This window comes from Suncus etruscus, chromosome 6 (genome assembly GCF_024139225.1).
Source record: "Suncus etruscus isolate mSunEtr1 chromosome 6, mSunEtr1.pri.cur, whole genome shotgun sequence".
Classification (NCBI taxonomy): domain Eukaryota; kingdom Metazoa; phylum Chordata; class Mammalia; order Eulipotyphla; family Soricidae; genus Suncus; species Suncus etruscus.
Window position 1 is genome coordinate 23808886 of NC_064853.1, and position 21391 is coordinate 23830276.

Genomic DNA, 21391 nt, shown 5'->3' on the forward strand with positions numbered 1-21391 from the left:
CCCTTTTCTTAAAAGGGATTTTCTCACTGCTTTGTTATATCCCTGCTGTCAGACTTCAGCAGGCATCGGCCATCATCCCACTGCAGCTCAAGGATGTGACAGGTGGGGAACAGACTGAGGTGTGCAACCTGGGAGCCTGTATATTCCACTGTCATGGTGCAGGTGGGAAATTAGCCCTTTCTGGGCCTCAATTCATTTTCTACAGTTTTTCGGGTTTAGAATAAAACCAATAAACTGATTTATACAAAAAGTCTTACGTATTTGAGTTCAGGGATAATGTCATTGGGAACGCTCATAGCCAGGGGCCATTGCACCACTCACAGTGGCATTTCAGGTGTCTGTGGAATTGGGGTGAAGCCTACCACTAAGTGACTTCTCTCCCTGCTTCCTCTCATATCTAGGAGGAACAGCCCATGTGCATAGCCTTTGTTTCCCTTGCAAGGTCTACTAGCTCAGCACTAACTGCCCCTTGGACAGGGCCCTAAGGCTCTGCTTTCCCAGACAGACAAACTTCCTGGTCATTTGCTACGAAGTTAGAGACTTGTCTGTTTCTGAGGCTTCTTTCTTTTTCCCCCACTCCCTCCTGTCTTCCCTCCATTCCTCCCTCCCTTCTTCCTTTCCCTCCCTCCCTCCCTTCCTTCCTACCTTCCTGACTCTCGGGACCATTTGGGGTACTGGAGATTGAACCCAGGTCAGCTACATGCAAGGCAAAAAAGTCCTTCCTGCTGTACTCTCTCTCTCCAGCCCCAGGCTCTGTAATTTTTACCACAGAATCTGCTGTCTGCTTCCCTGAGGCCCTGTTCTGAATGTGGCCCACAGGACAGGCTCAGCTCTGGGCATGAGTTTGTCTTCTACATAACTGAAATTCCTTTTTCTGTCAATTGTCACCATCTGAAGCCAAGCAGACTCTAATGAGTAGGAAGGCCTTGCACATGTCACGTCCTCTGGGTCTTCTTCTCTGTTTCCATCTGGGTACCTAATCAACTGCCATACTGACTCTGCCAGTGAGAGCAGGCTCAGCTGACCCTGGCCCTCACCATCCTGAAGCCAGCCAGGACATGAGCCACACCAGTGACTGGAGGCAGAACTGACCAGGCCCCCCTCACCCTACACCACCCCCTGAATCAGGCACTGAGGGAGCATCCTGGCAGATGATGATGGCTGGATGCCAAATGAAGTGAAATATCTCCTTTTCTCAGACTGTTAACTTTTTTTCCTAGTGTAAGGAGGGGGAGGATAATGACATTTAGCACTTTACAACTCAGCAGTAAAATGAGCAGATGGAAACAAAACCCCAGCTTTGTGGGGTGCACTTCCAGCTGAAACTTCCCCACCTCTGAGGGGTCCCAAGTCAGGACAAGGTTTGCTGGTGGGGTTAGGACCCCTCATCCCACCCTTATTCCTCCCTGGGCTCCTCCCCCTGGCAGCTATGGGGGATTAACACAGCTCAATACCTGCACCTCTGGGGACTGGAGAGATAGCATGGGGGTAAAGCATTTGCCTTTCATGCAGGAGGTCATCGGTTCGAATCCCGATGCCCCATATGGTCCCCTGTGCCTGCCAGGAGCAATTTCTGAGCCTGGAGCCAGAAATAATCCCTGAGCACTGCTGGGTGTGACCCAAAAACCACACACACACACACACAAAAAATACCTGCACCTCCTCTCCCTTCTGCTTCTACCTATGTTCCCATGTCCCCTGCTCTACCCATCTGGAGCCCCTTCCTGCCCCTAAGTCTTGATGGAATTCCAGATCACACCACCACTGTAGAGCTGACACATGACCCGGATAGGCCAATCAGAATTCTTGCCAGAGTTCACCTATAGATTGCAAGAGACAGAAGATGTTCTGTTGCAACAGCTATGAGTGATGAGACAGCCACCAGCATCCCAGACCAGCAAACAATATTTTGAATAAGATACTGTGTATTTCTATAATTTTTTTGTTTTGCTTTTGTTTTAGAGGTCCCACACTCAGCAATGTTCAGGGTTCACTCCTGGCTCTGCACTCAAGAATTACTCCTGCCGGGTGTGGTGGCACACCTGTAGTCCCAGCTACTTGGGAGGCTGAGGCCAGAGAATCGCTTGAGTCCAGGAGATCTGGGCTGCAGTGCGCTATGCCGATCGGGTGTCTGCACTAAGTTCGGCATCAATATAGTTACCCCCGGGAGCAGGGGACCACCAGGTTGCCTAAGGAGGGGCGAACCAGCCCAGGTCGGAAATGGAGCAGGTCAAAGCTCCAGTACTGATCAGTAGTGGGATCGCGCCTGTGAATAGCCACTGCACTCCAGCCTGGGCAACATAGCAAGACCCTGTCTCTAAAAAAAAAAAAAAAAAAAAAGAATTACTCCTAGCAGTGCTCAGGGAACCATATAGGATGTCAGGGACCAAACTCAGGTTGGCTGTGTGCAAGGCAAGTGCCCCACCCTCAGTGCTATTCTCCTCTACTACTATGTATTTTTCTTTAAGAGCAGCCCAGTGGGCCAGAGCTATAGCACAGTAGTAGGACGTTTGCCTTGCATGTAGCCAAACCAGAACAGACTGGGGTTCAATCCCCAGCATCCCATATGGTTCTCTGAGCCTGCCAGGAGCAATTTCTGAGTGTAGAGCCAGGAGTAACCCCTGAGTGACACTGGGTGTGGCCCAAAGGCCAAAATACTAATACTACTACTACTACTACTACTACTACTACTACTACTAATAATAATAATAATAATAATAATAATAATAAGCAGCCCAGTACCATCTCAGAATCTGTTTTCTTCCTTCTGCATTCCCCACCTGTCCCCCCAATACATACACTACCAACCAGAAAAGCAAAGCACATTTTACATCTCATCATGAAGATTGAAGTCTGGTTGCCCAGAACAGTAACTTGCTGATTAATATACTCTGTGCCTATTTTCATCCTTCCCTCCGTCACTTCTCAGTTCCCTATTTCTGCTTCCCAAGCAAACTGCTCACCCCAAATGTGTTGTCTGCCCAGTTCTAGACACATCCATTCTCTACAAAGAAGGACTTTGAGGCCAGAGCGGTCCCCAAACTATGGCCCATGGGCCACATGCAGCCAGCTGAGGAGATTTATCCAGACCACCAGGTGTTTGGCCATCACTGCCTGTCTGCTTAGCAGCATCTTGTCCCAAGCTCGCCATGCATATGTATGGGATGTGCACCGCACTCTCTGACTCCCCTCCTTTTCTCTGTCTTTTGACTCCTCCTCTCAGTCTCAGGCAGGGGTCTTCAAACTATGTCATCAAAAAGCAGGCCCATAGCTCCCACTGAAAAACTGATAAGTTTGTTGATTTAACTTTACTTGTTTTTCATTTTATTTTTATTTTATTTTTGAATTTTTGGGGTCACACCCGGTAATGCTCAGGGGCTACTCCTGGCTATGTGCTCAGAAATCGCTACTGGCTTGAGGAACCATATGGGATGCCGGGAGGATTGAACCATGGCCCGTCCTAGGTCAGCCTCGTGCAAGGCAAATGCTCTACCACTGCACCATTGCTCTGGCCCCTGTTTTTTATTTTAAATATTGTATTTGTTCCCATTTTATTTTTACTTTAAAATAAGATATGGGTAGTATGCATAGGAATTTGTTCATAGTTTTTTTTTTAAACTGTAGTCCAGCCTTCCAACAATCTGAGGGACAATGAACTTGCCTCCTGTTTCAAAAGTTTGAGGACTCCTGGTATAGAGGGAACTTGCCTTGCATGTGGCTTGCCTTGAATGTGGCTGACCTGGATTTGATTCCTGGTATCCCATATGGTCCCCTGTGCCCACCAGGAGCAATTACTGAAAGCAGAGCCAGAAATAAGCCCTGAGCACTACAGGGTGTGGCCCAAAAATCAAACAAAAAAGAAACAGAGAAGGTCTTTGCACCCCAACAAGCTTGTAGCCCATCTGTATTTATAAAGTGTAAAATGGAAGAATTACACATGTATTGACAACTGGCTATGTACCAAGTACTGTGCCAGGGCTCTTGTACTCACTTACCCACTTATTCACTAATTAATCCATTCAACAAATATTTATCAGGATAGGAAAAGAGCTCAGAGGACTGGAGTAGGGATGTGTGGGCACATTGGGTTTGATCTACAACATGGTTCCCTGAACACCACTGGGACTAACCTCCAAACAATGAACTGGGCATAACCCCTGAGTACCTCCGGGTGTGAGTCCCAAGGCAAACAAAATTTAAAAAAAAAAAAAGAAGTAATATGGATTGAACATTTATAATATGCAAAAAAAATGATCTACACTAGAAATTAGCAAACTGTGATCCATGGGCCAAATCCGGCCTGCCGTCTGTTTTTGTAAATAAAGTTTTATTGGAACCCAGCCACAGCTCATCATTTGCATATTTCTGTGGCTGCTTTCATGCTCTAACAACAGAGTTGAGCGGTTGTGATGGAGAACATATGGGCTACCAAGCATAAAACAGCTACAGTCTGGCCCTGAATGGAGGAAGAAGCTGGTTCTTTCTTGGTCACTTTGGGCATGCCACAGTGAACCAAAGAAGCAAAATGTCCCTCCTGGCTGTGAGAAGGGGGACAACAGATAAATCAAACAATATCTGGCTAAATACAAATAATGAAGCAGAAGGAAATATTCGCAGTGCTGAAGGCTGAAGAGGAACACTGTAGTCAACTAGGGGGTCACAGAGATCTGCTGCAAAAGCACCCAGGAAAGTCAGGATGATGTGGCAGGAAACACATTAGACAGAGGAGTAGCTGGGGCAGAGGTGTTAACATTAGGGCATTCATAATAGTTAATCCCAGAGCATCTTTCCAGGATTTTCCATGTATAATCTCATCCAAGGATTTTCAAAATCTTGAAGAGGAAGCCTCAGTTTCCCCTTATTACCTGCTGTGAGAGTTTCATTTCATGCCTCATCTTACATTTTTTACATTCCTGCAAATTCCTGGGCTTTTTATGATAAAAGAAAAGTTAACAATTCCTCCAAATCATAGATTCAGCACCAGATCTTAGGGTCACAAGACTGAGAGACAATGGCTAACATCTAAGGCCCATGGCCAAATAGGTAATCCCTAGAGGCCCAAAGCCTGCCAGACCACCCTGTATACTCTTTACATTTACTAGAGGCATTCTTGTCACTTGATAAGTTAACACCACAAAATCTAGCCATACTCAACTATACTTAATTTTTGCTAGGGCAGTTCTTTTCCTTTCCCCTTTTCCTTTTCAATAAATTTTGTTTGTTTGTGGGCCACATCCAGTGGCGCTCAAGGATTACACCTGGCTCTGCACATAGAATATTATTCCTGGTGATACTCAAGGAACCATGTGGGTTGCTGAGGATCAAACTCAGGTGGGTTATACAATTATTTTGGCCCCAACTCTGAATCTGAGTATCTTTATTCCCCCATATTTTTATTCTTGTTCTGTTTGTTTGTTTTGGGGGCCACACTCAGCAGCGTTCAGGGTTTACTCCTGGCTTATGCTCAGAAATTACTCCTGGCAGGATCAAGGACCATGTGGGATGCCAGTGATTGAACACGGGTCAGCTGCATGCAAGGCAAATACCCTACCTGCTGTGCAATTGCTCTGGCCACCATATTTTCATTCTTGAAAACATTGGAGACCCTGGAAACCATGAACAAACATGGAGATACAATGTCATAGAGACTGCAGCTCCTGCTTCTGGAGCTAAAAAGTAAACGCTGTGGCCGGAGAGATAGCATGGAGGTAAGGCATGTGGTGGTTCGAATCCCGGTATCCCATATGGTCCCCCGAGCCGGCCAGGACTGATTTCTGAGCATAGAGCCAGGAGTAACTCCTGAGCACTGCCAGGTGTGATCCAAAAACCAAAAAAAGAAAAAAAAAAGAAAAGAAAAGAAAAAGAAAAAGAAAAGAAAATGCATTCCTTTCCCTCCAGCTTTTTTTATTTTGGGGGGTTTTGGTTTTGGGGCCATACCCGGTGATGCTCAGAAGTTACTCCTGGCTATGCACTCAGAAATCACTCCTGGATAGGGGGATTGAGCCACGGGATCAAACCAGGTCCGTCCGAGATAGGCCATGTCCAAAGCAAACGCCCTAGCACTGTGCTATCGCTCCAGCCCCTCCCTCCAGCTTTTAAGGGTGTGAATTTCGTGTACCTTGTTCCATTTTACTCAGAACTCAAACCCTGCATCAAAGAGAAAAACTAAAGTCTTGTGAACCAAGTGATAATACAAGAAGTGAGCAGTTGCCTTGCATGTAGTCAACCCAGGTTTGCTCCTCAGCACCCTATATCATCATCTGAGCACTGTCAGGAATGATCCCTGTGAACAGAGCCAGAAATAAGCCTTGAGTACTTCTGAATGTGGCCTCTCTTCACCAAAATAAAAATAAATAAATGAATAGGCAAAGTCTTGCTGAAAGGCCCCTTATCCTCCACGAAGAAAGAACCTAGTTGGAGCTGCATACTGAGCTCACAGCCCTGGACTTTTGACTCACATACCTATTCTGGGCCCTAGAGACCTCAAGGCTCTACTCAGAGCTTGCAGAGCTAACTAGAACCAGGTGGTGGGGCAGGAATGATTCACTAATAGAGTCAGGATGGCTGAGTTTTGCTTGGTTGCATTCTTTAGCAGGACATTCTTAAAAAAGACATTAATTTGGCAAATATGTATGGAGATTTACTATGTGCAAAAAAAAAAACCCAAAAAGGTGGAGCTTTACTGCAAGTAAGTCTTTTTGTCTAAGAAACAGATTTTCAACAACAGAGATTCAGTGAACAAGTCACAAGTCCTTCTCTCTGGGAGCTCACGCCTGAGAGGTGAAAAGACAAACTTTTTGTAAGCATCAGTGACCGAATGGGTACCAGGCTTTGTGCCAGCAGCACATTTTCACAAAGGGCCTGGGAATGTGGTACATTAGTAGAGCACATGCTTGCATGTAGGAGGCCCCAACTTGGTCCACAGCACCCCAGCATGTTGACACAAAAGCCCACATTATCAATAACAACAAATAAACATTGTGAGCCCCAATCTCTCATAAGGCACTATACTGGCACACTTCTGGAAATTTCCTTGCAGCTCTGAGAGGAGATCCTCTGAGTCACTACTCTAAGTATAGCATTAAAGCCACTTATGCTCTAATGATGAGGCATCTGAGGCTCCAGAGAAGGTCCCCAAACAGCCCATAGGAAGTGGGGGGAAGACAGAAGGTTTGCTCTGCATCTGTCTGCCCAGCTGCACAGAAAGGGAACAGGCCAGACGAGAGATTTACACAAAACTCTGCCAAGTCTCTAGGAAGGCAGAGGGACTCTGAGGAAAGATTCCTAAAGAAGAGACCACTGAACCGGATCCTTAGTAACAGAGTTCCAGGGAGAAGAGTCAGACAAACAGCAGGATTCTGTTCAGGTGTGGCCCTCAATTTTAGCTATTGGACAAATGTCTGTTTGCTGCAACTCAGTGGCTGTGAGAGACTGTGGGCATGGCTGCCAAACAGAGCAACCATAGACCTCAGCGGATCCTTTCTCCTACCCTAAATCTGGCTGTGCTGAGCTGCGATGAGCTAACCAGTTTTTCCCAATCTGCCAAATAGTCCTGTGTGCTATGTGTGCCTCACAGGTTGACTGTCAGGAGCCAGAAGACACAGGTAAAAAGGGCTTCGTGTCCCCCCAGAACACTGCAGGGTTCTGTCAGAGGGAGTCAGAGGGCACAGTCTTCAGTTGCAGGGAATCTTATTAAAGTAAAGAACAAACCCCCCACCAATTGTCCAAGACATTGCCATTGCCTGCTGGGCTAGAGGCATACTCTGAGCCCAAGAGAAGACCCAAACATGAGGAAACCAGCTTAGAACTGCTTAGAACCAGAGGCAGCAGCAGAATGTAAGTGCTCTTTCTATGGTAAACAGCGAGGAAGGGGAGCCAGAGGCCCCCTAGAGCCCAAAGGGTTGCAGGCTGTGCTGTGTTTGCAGTGATGTCTCTCATCAAACACCAAAAGACACCCTCTATGGTATGGAGTTCTGGGTACTGAACGAGAAAGGAATGTCACTTTGTAAAAGCCACATGTCAGGCTTCTCTTAGGTTCTGAACAAGGAGGGATGCTATTTTGTAAGGACCACATGTTAGGTTTTCTCAAGCCTATTTCAATTAACACCACCCCAAGCTACCTGGCCATACCAGGTAACCTATCGGGAAGGACACAAGGGAGCAGAAGGAAGGTAATCTAAACAACAGCCAATCATTTAAAAAATCATCCAAAAGCTGCTTTTCTTCCCCCTCTCCCTCCAGGGCTGCTTGGCCTGTACGTCTGTGTCAAGGCGTGGACCCTTGTCTCTGTTCCGCAGATGGGGTTTGTCCAAGTTGTCAAGAATAAGGCATACTTCAAGAGATACCAAGTGAAATTTAGAAGATGGCGAGAGAGGGCAAAATGGATTACTATGCTCGGAAACGTTTGGTGATCCAGAATAAAAAATAAATACAACACACCCAAATACAGGATGATAGTTCGTGTAACCAACAGACATCATTTGTCAGATTGCTTGTGCCTGTATAGAAAGAGATATGATAGTTTGTGCAGCTTATGCTCATGAAATTCCAAAGTATGGTGTGAAGGTTGGCCTGACAAACTATGCTGCAGCCTATTGCACTGGCCTGCTGCTGGCCTGCAGGCTTCTCAATAGATTTGGCATGGACAAGATTTATGAAGGCCAAGTGGAGGTCACTGGAGATGAATATAATATAGAAAGCATTGATGGAAAACCTGGTGCTTTCACCTGCTATTTGGATGCAGGACTTGCCAGAACTACTATTGAAAACAAAGTTTTTGGTGCCCTGAAAGGAGCTGTAGATGGAGGCTTATCTATCCCACTGTACCATCTCTCTGGCCCTGAAAGATGCATTCCTCAGAGTTTCAACAATTTCAAAGATAAAGAGAAGCCCTAGCAGCCAGCTCCAGTTCACCCATTGGCTCTCCAGTGCCCTTCCATAGAGGCTAGGAAGTGGCTCAATGGTACAGCATTTGCCTTAAATGTATGAAGCAATGGTTCAAATTTCAATATGCAAAATACAAACAATAAAAAGAAATAAAAAACAATACCAATGTTCTTCCCTAAAACCTGGTGACTCTAGACAGGTGATAGGTTTAGTTAATTTTATTTCTTGTTTTGTGTTTGTTTTTTTTTTTTTAGTTTTAGTTTTGTCTTTTGTTTGTTTTAGGCAATGCCTACGATGGATCTCAGTACTTCACACAAGTAGCATGGAAGGCCTGTGCTTTACCACAAGAACATTAAAAAAAAAAAATGACATCCACATTGGGCCTTAAATTGATTGGGCACATCCACTGAGTCACATCTGGGCCTTCCATTGAAAGATTGACATGCCACACATGAAATTTCTGGCTGCCATGGGGCTGAATTCTGCATCTCCCGAGTCTCTCTCACTGAGAACCAAAACTATTCTAACAGGGACTGACTACAGCCCAAGCTGCAGAGCCTCCCTTCCCTGCAAACTGATGGGGGAAAATAGCAGCAGTTTGGGGCCTGCCTCCCAAGGGGGAGGTGAGCATTAATTAGTTACCATTGGTAAAGTGCTCTGAAGATGTGGGGGTGTATCAACACGACAAGTCATTAGGCCTCTCCACACCACTCTGCTCTGCAGCCTGGGAACTGCTAATTGAGAAATAATTAACACCTCAGGGTGCAGGACGGATGCTTGGCTTCTCTGCGATTGGAAGGGATGTAATGTGGAGCTCGCCCTGGGAGCAGGGAGAAATATGATGCTATTTTGGATCCCAACATTATTTACCCTAGCCTCCAAACAGGAGGTGTGGGACCCCAGCGCCTAGGGAGGATGGTGTGGGCAGTGCTTCCTGCAGGAAAATCCCCACCATAGTGCAGGGCACAGAGCAAGCTGATCTCCACCTAGAAAGGCAACAGAGGGGCGCCCACTGGGCTGCTACCTGGTTGCTGTGCAGATGCCAGCATGTGCCCAAGCTCCCTGTGTTCAGCAAAGTACAGGGAGTTAGCATGAGCCCACACCTTCCCACTTGCTGCAACTGGTTGTCCAGGGCTTTGCTAGGGCTGCATGTGAGGATCACTGGGGGCCCCTTAGGTACAGTGACCCAGCTCCGTCCCAGTTGGCGGCCAGCACCAGAGGGTGAGACTCAGGCTGATTCTAGCAATTAGGGCTGCTGGCTCTGAAGGCCTGAGTACCAGTCCTGGGGAGAGGAGCTGTGAACCCTGTACCCCATGTGCTTCCCTACTTCCTGACTCCTTTCCTTGAGTATCTGCAGTCTCTGCCTGCTTATTTCCACTCACGACTGCTTAGAGCCATGGCAGGGCCTTTTCTGGGTCATCTGCTCAGCAGGAAGCTCACCCCTCTGGGAAGCCCCACTTTTCTCTGCTCGAGAGCACTTTCTGCACACCCTGCACATGGTGGGGTGCTGTTCCAGCATTTCTTGGAATGCTGAGAGCTCTTTGGGGTCAGAGTCTTTTGCTGGTCTGGTATATTTTAGGCACCCAGTGAATCATCCCTCCCATCTCGAGACATTAATATGGATTATTTCCTGTGTCCGGAACATCCTATCTCCAGATATCTGTAAGATTCTTGCATCTCTGTCCTTGCTAAAATGTCACCGTGGACATTTTGCATTTAAAAAAAAATTGCATTAAGGGCCAGAGAGATAGCACAGCGGTGGGGCCAACCCAGGACCAACAGTGATTCGAATTAAGGCATCCTATATGGTCCCCTGAGCCTGCCAGGGGCAATTTCTGAGTGCAGAGCCAGGAATAACCCCTGAGTGTTGCCGGGGACTGGAGAGATATTACAGTGGTAGAGCATTTGCCTTGCATGCAGATGACCCAGAACAAACCTTGGTTCGATCCTCAGCGTCCCATATAGTCCTCCAAGCCCGGAGAAATCTCCGAGCACATAACCAGAAGTAACCTCTGAGCGTCATTGGGTGTGAACCAAAACCAATATATATACATACATATATATGTATATATATGTATGTATATATATATATACACACACACACATATATATATATACACATGGTCCAGGGGTCATTGAGATAGCACAACAGTAGGGCATTTACCTTGCACACGACAAACCAGGGGACGGTGATTCGATTCCTGGCATCCCATATGATCCCCACAAGCCTGCCAGGGGCAATTTCTGAGTGCAGTGCCAGGAGTAAACCCTGAGCTCCGCAGGGTGTGACCCAAAAGCTAATAATAATAATAATAATAATAACAACAACAATAAAAATAATAATAGACATGTTTGAGGACCGGGAGTAATAGTACAGCAGATAAAGTGCTTGTTTTGCATGTGATGACAGTAGTTGATCCTCAGCCTCCCATACAGTCCCCCGAGTATCATTAGGATTGATCCATGTGCAGAGCCAGGAGTAACCCTTGATTATTGATGGGTATGGCCTAAAAACCAAAACTAAAACCAAAAAAATTTGGGCCAGTACAGTATTAGAGCGGGAGTGATAGCAGAGTGGGTAGGGCGTTTGCTTGCACATGGCCAATCCTGATTTGATCCTTAGCATCCTATAATGGACCACTGTGCCGGCCAGGAGTAAATTCTTTCCTTTACTTCACCTGGCAAATTTCTTTTCTTTCTTTCACCTAGTGTGCTCAGGAGTTAATCCTTGCTCTGCTCTCAAAAATCAATCCTGGGGCCGGGCGGTGGCGCTGAAGGTAAGGTGCCTGCCTTGCCTGCGCTAGCCTTGGACGGACCGCGGTTCGATCCCCCGGTGTCCCATATGGTCCCCCAAGCCAGGAGCAACTTCTGAGCACATGGCCAGGAGTAACCCCTGAGCGTTACCGGGTGTGGCCCAAAAACCCAAAAAAAAAAAAAAAAATCAATCCTGGCAGTCTCAGGGGACTAATATAGGATGCCTGGGATTGAACCCACGTCAGCCACATGCAAGGCAAACGCTGTGCTATCACTCCCACCCTAGGAGTGATTATGGGGGGGGTCACACCCAGCTTTGCTCAGGGGTTACTCCTGGCTCTGAGCTCAGAAATCGCTCCTGGCAGGCTCAGGGGACCATATGAGATGCTGGGATTCGAACCACCATCCATCCAGCATCGGCTGCGTGCAAGGCAAACACCCTATCACTCACTGTGCTATCTCTCTGCTCTCACCCCCCCAGGAATGGTTTCTGAGCACAGAGCCAGGAGTAATCCCTGAGCCATGGCCCAAAAACAAAAATAGCAACAACAAAAAGACTATAGCACAGTAGGTAAGGAGCTTGCCTTGTATGTCACTGATCCTGGTTCTATCCCTGATGTCACATCTGATCCTTCTCCCCACCCCTCCCTACTAGCCTTGCCAGGAGTGAAACCTGGAGTAAGCCCTGAGCATCAATAGTTTGGTCCACAAACCAAAATAACAGTAATAATTATAACAAAGGGTCGGCGAGGTGGCGCTAGAGGTAAGGTGTCTGCCTTGCAAGCACTAGCCAAGGAAAGACTGTGGTTCAATCCCCAGGTGTCCCATATGGTCCCCCCAAGCCAGGGGCAATTTCTGAGTGCTTAGCCAGGAGTAACCCCTGGGCATTAAACGGGTGTGGCCGAAAAACAAAACAAACAAAAAAATAATTATAACAAATACTGTTATTTTGGATAACTGGGTTGTTTGAGCTCCCCCCACCCACTAATATTTCGATGTCTGGGTTTTTTTGGGTTTTTCTTTTTGTTGTTTTTTGTTTTGTTTTGTTTTGTTTTGTTTTTAGTTTTTGGTTTTTGGTCCACACCCGGCTGTGCTCAAGGGTTACTCCTGGCTGTCTGCTCAGAAATAGCTCCTGGCAGGCACGGGGAACCATATGGGACGCCGGGATTCAAACCAACTACCTTAGGTCCTGGATCGGCTGCTTGCAAGGCAAACACTGTGCTATCTCTCCGGCCCTGTTTTTTTGTTTGTTTGTTTGTTTTTTGTTTTTTTGTGTTTGGGTCACACCCGGCAGCGCTCAGGGGTTACTCCTGGCTCTATGCTCAGAAATCACCCCTGGCAGGCTCGAGGGACCATATGGGATGCTGGGATTCGAACCACTGTCCTTCTGCATGCAAGGCAAACACCCTGCTCCATACTATCTCTCCAGCCTCTGGGGTTTATTGTTTTTTCTCACTAGAATTAAATTGCATATAACACAGGGAACTTCATTTGTCTCTTTTGTTAGTTATTTCTAGCTTCTCTAACAAGTTACAATGGCTAGTAAATACTTGGTAGTTACTCAAATAGTATAAGAAATAAAATTTTAGTTTAGTTTTTGTTTTTGTGCTCAGGCGCTGCTCTCAGGAATAATTCCTGGCTCAGGAGATTATAGTGGATGTCGAGGATCGAAGATGATCGACCACATGCAAGGCAAGAGTTCTTCCTACTATTCTATCGCTCAGGCCCCAATTTTTAGGGTCTCAACAGATTGTCTTGAGCTTAGAACAAAAGTGCCTTTGTTTAACCAATTATATCTTTTACAAAATGAATGTATAAATAAAAAGTGTTTAAAATCATGGCGTAGACTGTATAAATGTATAAATAGAAAGTGTTAAAAATCATAGACTGAGAGCTTCACAAGTCACTGTTGTCATGGTGACACCTTACCACCCATTCACTATTCTCAGCAAAATCTTGGCGAGATCACTCTTGGACCATAGAGTCAGGCCTCCCTAAATCCTAGAGGGCACTTCCGGAACGTAGTACCTAATACTTTTCTTGGCCAATCTATGGTCGAGAGGAAAACTGGGAACTCTGATTGGCTAAGCGTCCGGAAGTCATTGATAACTGCCTAAAGTGGGCGCGGACAAGCCCGCCCTCCAGCGATCCCGGCAATGTGATTGGCTGTTACGGAGGAGGCGGGGTTAGATCTCGGCGCATGCTCCGGATCCGCATGGTGTAAGGGAGGTTTCGTGGGTCGCGTTGCTTGGGCACTTTGCGGGGTGAGCTCGTGGTGGGGGGCAGGAGAGCTGGGGGGCGGGCAGACTCCCAGTTCCACACTCGGATAAAATTCGTCTTTGGGTCTGTCGCCTCCTTGTAAAATGCACTTTCTCCCTTATCTACATCTGGTGGTTCTCAATGTCATAGTAGGCCTGGGAGAGCCAGTCCCATACACCTGTCAGGGGTCACCTGCTTCCACTTAACATGTGGGGAAACTGAGGTTCGGACAATGGAGTCATTAGACCAGGGTCACGCCACTTCTCAGAAGTAGGTTTGGGGTCCCCTTGCTGCTTTCCGCCAGGCCTTCCAGGATGGGGATCACTGCATCCCCACAGACCCAAGCCTCCCAGGGCACCTGAAGGCTCCTCTCAATCACTAGTGACCTCAGGTCTGCAATCTCCTCATCTCCACGGCTTTCCTTGTGAATTGAGCTTAATGGTACTAGCAAACAGTCTGGACCAAGCTCTGTTGGAAGCGCCTAAGAGCAGTTACCTCCTGGTGGGAAGAGTGGTGAGCCAAAGAAACTTCTATCCGGCTGCGCTGAAGGGCACTGTGGGTTGAGTTTGCTGAATGACCCGAGGATAGTTAAGTTTGTGGCTAGGGTTGGGCATGGAGATCGTAGTTTATATGACTTAGTGTATATCATACTTGTGTATAAACTGAGAGGTCTGTGGATGGCACCCACTGGGGGTTGGGGTGGAGTGTAGAGGACCCTAGATTCTTTTCATTGATCCAGGTAATAGTAATGATCTCATTGCTCTCCACTTGCTAATAAGTTTGGTCAATAAGCATCATTAGTGGTGGAGGTTGATATAAATATTGCATTTGGTGGCCCTTGCATTTTGAAAGCGTATTCAAGCTCATGAAGTCAAGTCATAGTTTCCTGGAGGAAGAGCATAAGAATCAGTGTATGGTCCCCTGGCAGACCTAGAGTAGTTTCTAGGAACATTTTTGAAAACTTTCTGTATATACATAAAGAATTGTGGGACAAGATGGACATAGGGGCAAATGGAGTAGGACAAGACAGGCATCTGGGGGGCAAATTGGACATCCAAGACCTGGAGGAGGCAGAGGGTTGTGAGAAGGGGTGCAAAGGAGGTTGCAGGCTGTTATCAACCTGCCAAGGTTCTTGCACATCTTTTACTTGAGCTGTAGTGCTCTCAGGGGTCAAACCTTTTTATTTTGGGGCCGGGCAGTGGCGCTGGAGGTAAGGTGCCTGCCTTGCCTGCGCTAGCCTAGGACGGACCTCGGTTCGATCCCCCGGCGTCCCATATGGTCCCCCAAGAAGCCAGGAGCAACTTCTGAGCGCATAGCCAGGAGTAACCCCTGAGCGTCACAGGGTGGCCCAAAAACCAAAAGAAAAAATAAACCTTTTTATTTTTTTATTTTGTTTTTGGGGTTTTTTTTTTTGGGGGGGGTCACATCTGGCAGCACTTAGAGGTTACTCCTGGCTCTGCGCTCAGAAGTCGTGGCAGGCATGGGGGACCATATGAGATGCCAGGATTCGAACCATCATCCGTCCTGGATTGGCTGCATGCAAGGCAAATGCCCTACTGCTGTGGTAGCTCTCCGGCCCCCATCAAACCTTTTTAGACTCCTGCAGCAGTCATTGCTTGTGGTGTTGGGGAGTCAGCAGAGCTTCCAGGATTGTGTCAGCACATTTGGTGGCCCTTGGGATCAACTTAGGCTTGCCGGGCAGATACTTTACCCACGAACCACCTCCTGGTCCCATCCATCTAAGTGTGGAAATGTTGCTTTTTAAAAAAATTTAATTTGGGGGTTGGGTGGGACGATGGACCACAACCAGCACTGCTCAGGAATCACTCTTGGCAGTATTTGGGTAACTGGAGATGAAACTAGAGTCAGCTATATACAAGGGAAGTATCTTACTGCTTGAACTATCTCTGACCTCCAAAGTGTTAAATCTTTTCTTTTCAGGCCAGTAAGAGGTAAGATAAGCAGTCTGATCTGCTGGATGTCAGGACTGGAAGGATTTGCATCTGCAGAGTCAGTGACCATCTTGGGAGCGCAGTGATGAACAGACAGCACTAGCTACTTCCCGTGTGAGGACCGAATCAGCACTCATATCTGCACAACTCCTTGTCCCCAGGGCCAGGGCGCATGGAGGGGCTACTGACAAGATGCAGACCACTGGCCACCCGCAGCCCCCAGTTCTGCCAAGGCCTGCCCCCCAGGTATCACCACTGTGCCCCAGGGAAAAGGAAGCGCCTGGTTCTGTCCCGGATGTTCCAACCACAGAACTTGCGGGAGGACCAGGTGCTCTCCCTGGAGGGCAGATCTGGTGAACTGACCTGTAAGAGCCAGCAGCTGATGCTGCGGGTGGGCCTGATCCACCCGGCCAGCCCTGGCTGCTACCATCTCCTGCCTTACTCCGTCCGGGCCCTGGAGAAGCTGGTGCAGGTGATAGACCAGGAGATGCAGGCCATCGGCGGGCAGAAGGTCAACATGCCTAGCCTCAGCCCTGCCGAGCTCTGGCGAGCCACTGGCAGGTGGAACCTGATGGGTAAGGAGCTGCTCCGACTCAGAGACAGACACGGCAAGGACTACTGCCTGGGCCCCACGCACGAGGAAGCCATCACAGCCCTGGTCGCCTCCCAGAAGACTCTGTCCTACAAGCAGCTCCCGTTCCTGCTGTACCAGGTGACAAGGAAGTTTCGCGATGAGCCCAGGCCCCGCTTTGGGCTCCTCCGGGGCCGAGAGTTTTACATGAAGGACATGTACACCTTCGATGCCTCTGCAGATGCTGCACGGGAGACCTACAGTCTGGTGTGTGAGGCTTACGGGCGCCTGTTTGACAGGCTCGGGCTACACTGCGTGAAGGTCCAGGCTGATGTGGGCAGCATTGGGGGCACCATGTCTCACGAGTTTCAGCTCCCCATGGCGGTGGGAGAGGACCGCTTTGCCATGTGCTCCAGCTGCAGCTTCTCTGCCAACATGGAGACCCTGGATTTGTCACAGAACAACTGCCCAGCCTGCCAGGAGCCCTTGACCGAGACCAGAGGCATCGAGGTGGGGCACACATTCTACCTGGGCACAAAGTACTCTTCTGTCTTCAATGCCCGCTTTACCAATGAGCGTGGGGAGCCATCCCTGGCTGAGATGGGCTGCTATGGTTTGGGGGTGACCCGGATCCTCGCTGCTGCCATTGAGATGTTCTCCACAGAAGACTGTGTGCGCTGGCCAGGCCTCCTGGCCCCTTACCAGGTCTGCCTCGTCCCCCCAAAGAAGGGCAGTAAGGAAGCAGCGGCCACAGAGCTCGCGGAGTTCCTGTATGACCAGATCACAGAAGCGGTGCCCCAGCTCCGTGGTGAGCTCCTGTTGGACGACCGGACCCACCTAACCATTGGGAATAGGCTGAAGGACGCGAACATGCTCGGCTACCCCTTCGTGATCGTCGCTGGCAAGAGGGCCCTGGAGGACCCTGCGCAGTTTGAGGTGCGGTGCCAGAACACCGAGGAGGTGCTTTTCCTCAGCAGAGAAGGTGTCCTCGATTTACTGAGTCGAGTGCAGGTGGTCTGAGAGCCCAAGCACAGCTGTGGGGTTCATCCGCACCCTCTTTCCTATGCTCCCTGCAGAGCTGGTCTCTGAAGCTATGTAAGAACTGCACTTGGGGGGCCGGGTGGTGGCGCTAAAGGTAAGGTGCCTGCCTTGCCTGCGCTAGCCTTGGACGGACCGCGGTTCGATCCCCCGGTGTCCCATATGGTCCCCCAAGCCAGGAGCAACTCCTGAGCACATAGCCAGGAGTAACCCCTGAGCTTTACCGGGTGTGGCCCAAAAACCAAAAAAAAAAAAAAAAAAAAAAAAAAAAGAACTGCACTTGGGTTTGACAGGTCATGTTCCTATTATCAGCTGTGAAGTGGGGTGGGGGTTGGCTGATGGCCATACCCTTGGTGCCTGCCCCCAATTGTGGACTTCTTGCTTTCAGGCAAGCCCCCAGCTGTCCTCCCTATGGACATATCCCCTGCCCTGCAGGCCACTGACTCCCTTGCTGGCTTGAGAGCAGAACTATCTCTAAGACCCTACAGGACCCTGTAGTTCCCAGACAGTTCCATCACAGGCAGGCCTATTGCCTCAGAGCCTTCGTGGTCTAGAGCAATAGAGAAAGCTGCATCACTAGCTGATGACTGTTGAGCTGGCTCTGTCAGTCCAGCTCAGTGCTAAGTTTGTGTCTTGACTGATCAGAATGCAGTGGCCCTGCAAGTTCTTTCAAAGTTATGTTACTATGACTTTTTTGTGACTCATCTCCCCTCGAGGACTTTCTCCATTTTCTGTGGTCCATTCAAGGAGGAAAGCCAGGTGACCAGGGAAATGTGCTACATAAAAGTCCAGGCCAACAGGGTGAGTGGAGCATGGGAGTTCTTGTTAGGCCACATCCAACAGTGTTCAAGGATCTCTCCTGGCCATGCTTCACGGACTGTAAGCTTTAGTGAGGACTGAACTAGGTTGGCCACATGCAAGGGAAGTGCCTTAACTCCTGTCCTATCTCTTCAGTCCTTTAGGCCATTCCTCCCCAGAGGTGTCAGAGGCTGCAGACTGCCAGCACTACTACCTTATCTGAAGTGCAGGGAGTGATCCTAGATCCCAGAACCACAATGGGAACCAAAGGTTTGGGTGTCAGTTCTGAGGAAACAACTAGGAGTGAACAGGGGCTTCCTTGCTGTCACCTGCTCTCATAGTCCCAGTTCACTGGTTGAGAAATGTAAAAAGGATTTCCACCCATTGTCTCCTAAAGTCATGCATAAGTGTCCAGATCTCACAAGAACCTACGCAGGCCATGTTCAAAGCCACCACCCCCTGAAGCAGGCCTGGCATCTCCTGCAGGTGGTCTTCTTCCTGTCCCCAGCACCCTCCTGTTCAACTCCCATGGCATTCCACCATGGCCATAGCTCACCTGGCAGGGGTGTGTGTGTGTGATGATAATCAGCTTCAAGGCTAACGGTCCTGGATGAATACCTCAGGCACTGACATCCTGGTCTGGATAGCTCTGGTTGCATTAGAGGGGGGCCTGAACCCTTAAGCTGCAGAGGTTTAGCTGGTTGAAGCAGGTTCTAACCTTTCTCCACGTGAGGCAAACTCAGGCATAGTGATTTGCATGGGCTCAAACTGAACTAAAGCCTTACCAAAGGCCAGTGTAATTCAGCAGGAAAGACCTTAGATAAATTACTTGCCCTCTATAATCTCAGCTTCATTTGTAAGACATTTGACTGGTTCTTGCCCTGTTGCCCAGGGTGGCCTGCCCTGGACCTGAGCCTCTGAACTGTGTAACCTTGACTCAAATCTTAGAAACACTTCCACCAGACTGAGAAATCCCATCAGGAAGCCTAGGTTTGTTTGGGTTTTTTTCCTTTTCTTTTTCAGGAGAGGAGTCTTTTTATTTTTGTAATGGGGCCACCCAGCTATGCCAAGAGATCACTCCTGGTGAGGCTCAGGAGACCATCTGTGGTGTCAGGGAGTGAACAGGGAATGCCTGGTTGTATGTAAAGTAAGCCTGTTACCTGCATACTAGCCAGCTCCTTATGTTGTTAAGATGGGGGAAGACCCCAGTAAGCATTAAGTAATGCCTGCATCTGGTTCTATCTCCTTAGAGGAAAGCAGCATTTCAACATGTGCCTTCCACTTTCTTTCCTGAGCTGGCCCACATTACTTGTTGCCAACAATTGATGAAATGGGGATGCTGGCAAAATAACAGGTACAGGCTGTATTATCATTGCTCATTCCTTGGGGAGATCTAGAAGCAACTGGCTGCGAAATATTTAGCAGAATTAATACTTGGGGACAAAAGCTGGTGCATAACAAAACCATTGTGTAAATCAAGCTCGGAATGTAAATCACGGGCTCCATTAATATTCTGTGTTCTAATGGAAGAAACACCTGCTGGGCTATCAATAAAGGAGCTCTGCAGAAATCTGTTCAAATTGTCATTCCTTAACTATTTGCATACCAGACCTATTCTTGGCACTACCACAGTCTGTACCAGGGTGCTAGGCTGCTGCTTGGACAGAACTGCTGTGTGTGCAAGGGTGTGTGGGCTTTGCTGTGGTTATGGAAAGGATTTCTTACAAGTTATCTATATGATAGAAAGTGAGGGCATATATTCATTACTTTGCAAATTTAGGAAATATTTAAAAAACAACAGGTAGGGGCCAGAGCGATAGCATAGCAGTAGAGCATTTGCCTTGCACTTGGCTGCCCAGGATGGACCTGGGTTAATCCCTGGCTTGGCCCCCCAAGCCAGGAGCAATTTCTGAGTGCATAGCCAGGAGTAACCCCTGAGCATCACTGGATGTGACCCCCCCCAAACAAACAAAAAAAAAGGTAATTTGAAAATGGCCCATCACATGACCCCACTATAATCTCTGGGACAACTCTGATAGAGGCGCTCCTCACCCTTCCCCTGAGCAGTCAGCTTGCAGTTTGAAGCCTTCCCATGTTCAGAGCAGCCTTTCCTGGAGAGTCCCTTTGGCATGTGGATTTGGTGCCACACCTGGTGGTGCTCAGGGATTGCTCCTGGCAGGCTCAGATTATATGGGATGCCAGGAATTGAACCCAGGTCTATCCCAGTGTGCAAGGCAAACACTCTACCGCTGTGCTGTCACTCCAGACCTGGCATATGGGTTGTTTTAAGCTGAGATCAAACAGAGTCCTAGATGCTTATAAAGCACTCTTCGCACTTTCCTAGAGGATGGATATTGGGGTATTGCCTAGAAAAATTACCTGTCAAAAAACCTACCGGTGTTGTGGGGTGAAGGGTTAAGCCCCAAGCAGCATCTGGTCTCTTGCCCAGGCACTCCTGTCTTTGCTCTGTTGCAGAGGGCTCCCCACCTGAATGTAGTGAAGGCTTTTCCCTCCAAGCCTAGCTGACAAACTGAGAAACCAGAAGTTTCCACTCCATCCCTCCATAGACCAGCAGCTGGGCTGCACCTTTCACAAGGGGTCAGGGTTTGTTAGCAGCCCTGGGTACAATATCCTGGGCCTTGGTTGATCCAAATGGCAGGGCTAGGAGAGTAGGGAAGAGACACTTGCCATTGAGGGGTGCCTAGGAGGCCAGTGGAAGGACAAGAGCTCCTTCGGATGGGCGTGGCTGCTTCTGTGGGTGTAGCCAGGTGAAGACAGAACCTGAGCGAGTGCTTGGACACGAGTGGCACCTCGCCATGATTGGCAGGGTTGCTGCAGCCAACTCCTGGAGAGAGCATCTCTGATGCCTTATTCCATCTTCCTGTCTCCCTTACTCTTTCTGTCTCCAGTGCCTAAAGTAGCCCTGTGCTGGCTTTCCTCTTCACCAGCTCCCTAACAGGGTGAGCCACTTGGCCTCTCTGTGCCACCTTCCTGTATGTCACCCCTTCCAACCTTGTTTCCTGCTGTGGCCCTGCCCCCAATTACAGTATTTTCACCAGTGGCCTTGGACTATCCTGAGACCCCTGGTGGAGAACCTGCTCTAAAACGACCTTCCCACAGCTGCCAAGTTCAG

The 21391-nt window shown here is 48.5% G+C and overlaps 2 protein-coding genes across 2 annotated transcripts; both read left to right on the forward strand.

The window, feature by feature from the left end:
• Positions 1–8297: 8297 nt before the first annotated feature.
• LOC126011655 (60S ribosomal protein L5-like) lies at positions 8298–8895 on the forward strand. The gene is given in 4 exon segments (XM_049775469.1): positions 8298–8363; positions 8366–8419; positions 8421–8470; positions 8472–8895. Coding segments are annotated over 4 exon segments (594 nt in total).
• Positions 8896–16009: 7114 nt separating this feature from the next.
• Positions 16010–17529, forward strand: PARS2 (prolyl-tRNA synthetase 2, mitochondrial). The gene has a single exon (XM_049774824.1). It carries the CDS (start codon positions 16024–16026, stop codon positions 17440–17442), a length of 1419 nt encoding a protein of 472 aa, XP_049630781.1. The 5' UTR covers positions 16010–16023; the 3' UTR covers positions 17443–17529.
• Positions 17530–21391: the final 3862 nt, after the last annotated feature.